This window comes from Sciurus carolinensis, unplaced genomic scaffold, assembly GCF_902686445.1.
Source record: "Sciurus carolinensis unplaced genomic scaffold, mSciCar1.2, whole genome shotgun sequence".
NCBI classification, from domain to species: domain Eukaryota; kingdom Metazoa; phylum Chordata; class Mammalia; order Rodentia; family Sciuridae; genus Sciurus; species Sciurus carolinensis.
The window spans coordinates 123,062-127,434 of record NW_025920358.1 but is presented as its reverse complement, the minus strand read 5'-3'; the positions used below and the strand labels follow the sequence as shown (position 1 = coordinate 127,434).

Sequence of the window (4,373 nt, the reverse complement as noted above, 5' to 3'; positions counted from 1 at the left end):
AAGTTACACTTTCTTTGCACATTTTAGTATACTCTTAGTAAATTTGCATGCATGTACTGCATGCAAAAATTATCAGAAAATATATCAAAATATTAACAATCTTTGGTGAAGTAGGTATATGACTTCTGACTTCTGACTAATGACTTATGACTTATGACTAATGCATATTTTTTAGTGTTTTCCAAATGTCTTCTAATGAACATATTACTTTTATAATAAAAAAATCAATTTCTAAACATGAAACACCCTGAAATTTTTATTCATTTTATTTTGTAGTGAAAGAACATGAAATATCTTTTTGAAATGGTAAAGAGAGCACTTTGGATGAATGATTCAATATAATATAGGAAAAAGGATTTATACACTGCAATCATGTTTTACACAATTACACATAACACTACTTGCAAACTTCTGAAAATACTGTGACTAACACCTTACAGATAATAATACCAGTACAACTAAGTTTCATATTTATAACAGTCACATATTCAAGAGCTTATGCACAAGCTGTTATTAACAATAAATGTGGTTTTGCTTGAAATTCTTAACCATATGCAGGCCTCTTCTTAAGCATTCAATTGTTAAATTCTACTTTATTTCTACTGCAAAATGAAGCAGTCACAACAAAATTAAATCCACTAGCTAAAGGACTAGGAAAACAAAAATACAAAACACAATAGCAGCAAAAACCCTTGAGTTGGTTCCCAAGATTTTCTTTCCAAACAAATATTGATCTTATTTAGCATTTCTGATAATATTCAGTCTCATGATTACATGACAAAAGGACTTCAGAAGGATTAAACTACACAACACTGTATTAATGTCTTAAATCATTTACCAGTCTGTGAAAACATTCTATTATTAAAATGCAATGTCAAATTAATTAGTATTTGACCTTTTTATACTTCTGAGATGTTTTAACTGACACTACGAGAAAAATACAGACCACGAAATGTAATTTCTTTTATCTTGAGTAAATAGCTCTAGGGCAGGTAATTTCCTGGCCATATATACTCTGCTTTAGCGATCAATGTCTTCTACTAATGCTTCGAGGTTTTTGCAACAGGCTTTAACCTCCTCAATTGCAGCCATCCAATTATCATAAATAATTTTGTCATAAATTGCATCATTAACTTCCCTAACTACCCCCTCCTGCTGAGATTCAAGTGCATCACCTGAGAAAAATAATACTGATCGTGGAATTAGTAAGTACGTAAATTGTGACCAAGTAAAAAATCATCATTCCCATCCCCTCCATTTAAGCTGATTCCATGAGGAGAGAAGAAATTGAAGAATGAATCCTTGGGAAATCTTCAGTCACAGTTCGTATTGTTCCCCAGATGCGATGTTTCTGCTTCTTCTTGATAGTTCTCAAAGTGACATTCTTTCCTTCATTCCAATCAATCTCACAGCCTGTGGAATACTCAATCGCAGTTCCCCTATAAGGATGGGGATCATAATATGCTAGCCTTGACTTCAGCACGTAGGTCTTTGTCAACAGTTCATTTTTGAAATATTCATTGGGTTTGAAGTGAAATTCTAGTGTAAAACTGAGAGGCTCACCAGGATCAGAAAGCTTCACTTTAATATCTGTCAGGAGCTTCAGAATAGGCTCATCATATTTCTTAATCAAAGGAGTGAGTGTGTCGACGTTTTTTAGAACAGTCAGCCAAAAATCTGGAATTCCCTTAGGATCCTCTTCTTTATTCTCCTCTCCAGTGGCCTCGGTGTCATCATCTGCTTCCTCCTCCTCCTCCTCCTCCTCCTCAATGGCATAATCATAATAATAGTCCTCATAACCATCATCCTCATCACCATACTCATGTACCATGCCTTCCTCTTTACCATGCATATCTTCCTCTTCTTCCATGTCCTCATCATCATAGTCCTCACAGTCTGTTTTATATTCACATTCCTCTTCTGTAGGTTCATAGATGGCATTGATAATCTGTCGTCTTTTTTCCAATAAGGGTTGATACATTTCAGCAAACTTTCTTTCAATGTCATGAAATTCCCTCAGGAATTTGGATTCTAAATTGGCCGCTCTAGTTTGGAGCTTTTTAAGGGCTAACACTCGGTACTTAACTTTCACAGGTAGACTTTCAACGAAGTCTGTATCTAAAAGATAACCGATGAGCCCTTCGGACGATCTGGATCTGAGTCCTCATTAGTATCTCCACCTTTTCCCCCTTCTTCCCCGGACCCTGCTGCAGCATCTTCACCTTTTCCCCCTTCTTCCCCGGACCCTGCTGCAGCATCTTCACCTTTTCCCCCTTCTTCCCCCAGCCCAGCGGCGGCTTCTTCACCGCGCTCCCCATCATCTCCAGGCCCAGCGGCAGCACCTTCACCGCATTCCTGATGTTCCCCAGCTCCCTCCATTATTATCTTACTGTCAGCCTCTTCTTGACTGGATCCTGACAGTTCCTTGCAGTCGGCTGACTCGGCCATTTTTCAACGGATTGGACACGCCTAAGGTGGCTATCACCGAGATTGGATCTCACCTCCTCAGGAAAAGACTCACCAAAATATCAGAAGTGGCGTGGCGAGGGCAGAGGTGGAATGAGCAGTGATGGCCGAACTGCGGGAGCGACGGTGGGCGCTGGGTGGATAAAAGGTGGTGCTGAGTTTGGGAGAGCCGGACTGAAGCAGGGGCGGCCTGGGCTGGGGTGCAGAGGGCGGCGATGGCTGCTGTGACCGGTTCTGAAGGAACGGGCCAGAGACTGCAGAGAGCCGCAGTGACGAGACCTACTCCGCGAGCAGCTGCTGCAGCAAGGAAAAAAAAAAAAAAAAAAGCAACAACAAACAAAACGGTGCCGCAATATGATTACGCAGCTGTCTCTTGGCTAAATTTTCTTGGTGCATATAGCTTGCTGCGTCACCCACTCCCCTCCCACAACTCTGCTCTAATCTTATTTGTCGGAATGTAGTGATTGACAAACCCTGAGCCAGTAAATTATTAGATCTATCAAGTTTCCAACTCTGCTTACCTTCTTCCCAGGTTCACTGATATGGCTGATTCATCCAATTCCCTCTCATCCTCCAACCCTCTTCTCCACGGAGTTTTCTAGAAACCCAATGCTCATTAGTTTATTCATTCAGCTTTTTTCTGTTATAGTTTTATAATTTCAAAAGTGCTTAGAGAAAATAGTAACTAAAATGTCAGAGAACTGGAGAAGGCAAGGCACCCATTCATCCTAAAGCCATCCCTTTGATTTTAGCCTGGAGTTCTGAGGAAGTAAGAGGTGTGTTGTGGAGGACCTTACAAAGAGATCCTAGAAGATTTAAAAATACCAAAAATTAACATTGTTGAACTTTGGATGATGTGACTGCCAGTGACATAAACATTCAACATTCCGTTTTTCTGTATTTTAACTTGGAAAATTCTTATATTTTCTGTGGGATGGGGGGAGAAGGAGGAAGTAAGATACAGGTGAAGGTGAAGGGCCTTTGATAAGAGCCAATGTAGTGTATTCACCTACATGACTAGGAAACACACAAGACAGGTTTACAGTTGCATGGCATATCAGTAATCCCAGTACTAAACTGACATTTTACCTTCCTTTTTCTTGATACTTGCTTTAAAAGCCATTGAAATTTTAGAAGGAAAAACCAAAATGTGAAGTGATTTTTAAAAATCACTGTTTTGACATTTTCAAGTTAATGAAAATAATCTAATCTTGGCATTGCAGAGATGTAGATTTTTTCATAAAATGGTATATTGTGCATAACTAAAAGTTTCCTCTATGTAGAAATCATTGGTGGGTATTCATTTCATCCATATTTTTCATGCCTTGTCATTTATCATTTGAACATGTTTTGAATTTTAAGTGTCTATTATTATTTTCAGATTTAAAGAATAGTTTGGGTTGTATTCCTATTACAGACATGAACACTACTTATATATTGTATTTATTTCCAGATTCGGTCAGTTTGTAATTACATTGTTTTTTACTTATTTTATTTCTGTGTATTGCAAACCATTACAGTATTTACAAAATTCAATTTTCAGGCTCATTGCTCAGTCTGGTAGTTCCATGGTTATACTATCACCCATTAAAATATTTCCTTTTCTGGTTTTATGGTTGTAACATTCCCTGTAATTTTCTGATAATAAAGATATGCTCATTTTAGAAAATCTGGAAATTGAGGACATTTTTAGGGTACAACAAATCACCAGTAATCTCACAACCCTTAGAGCACCAATGTGGACCTTTTCTTTTTAATTTGTTTATGTATATGTTTGTGTTTAGGATGAAGACTTTAAAAAATAAAACTGGATATACTACTTTAAAAACTTTTTCTTATTAGCAATCCCAATGTCCTTAAATACTCTCCAAAAATGTGACTTTAAAATAAAATTCATTGTTACTTAA

At 37.6% G+C, this 4,373-nt stretch overlaps 1 protein-coding gene across 1 annotated transcript; it reads right to left on the bottom strand.

The window, feature by feature from the left end:
- Nucleotides 1-234: 234 nt before the first annotated feature.
- Nucleotides 235-2,772, bottom strand: LOC124975638 (nucleosome assembly protein 1-like 2). Its single transcript, XM_047538246.1, is given in 4 exon segments — nucleotides 235-1,205; nucleotides 1,208-1,303; nucleotides 1,306-2,136; nucleotides 2,139-2,772. Coding segments are annotated over 4 exon segments (1,422 nt in total). The 5' UTR covers nucleotides 2,449-2,772; the 3' UTR covers nucleotides 235-1,020.
- Between the last annotated feature and the right edge of the window lie 1,601 nt (nucleotides 2,773-4,373).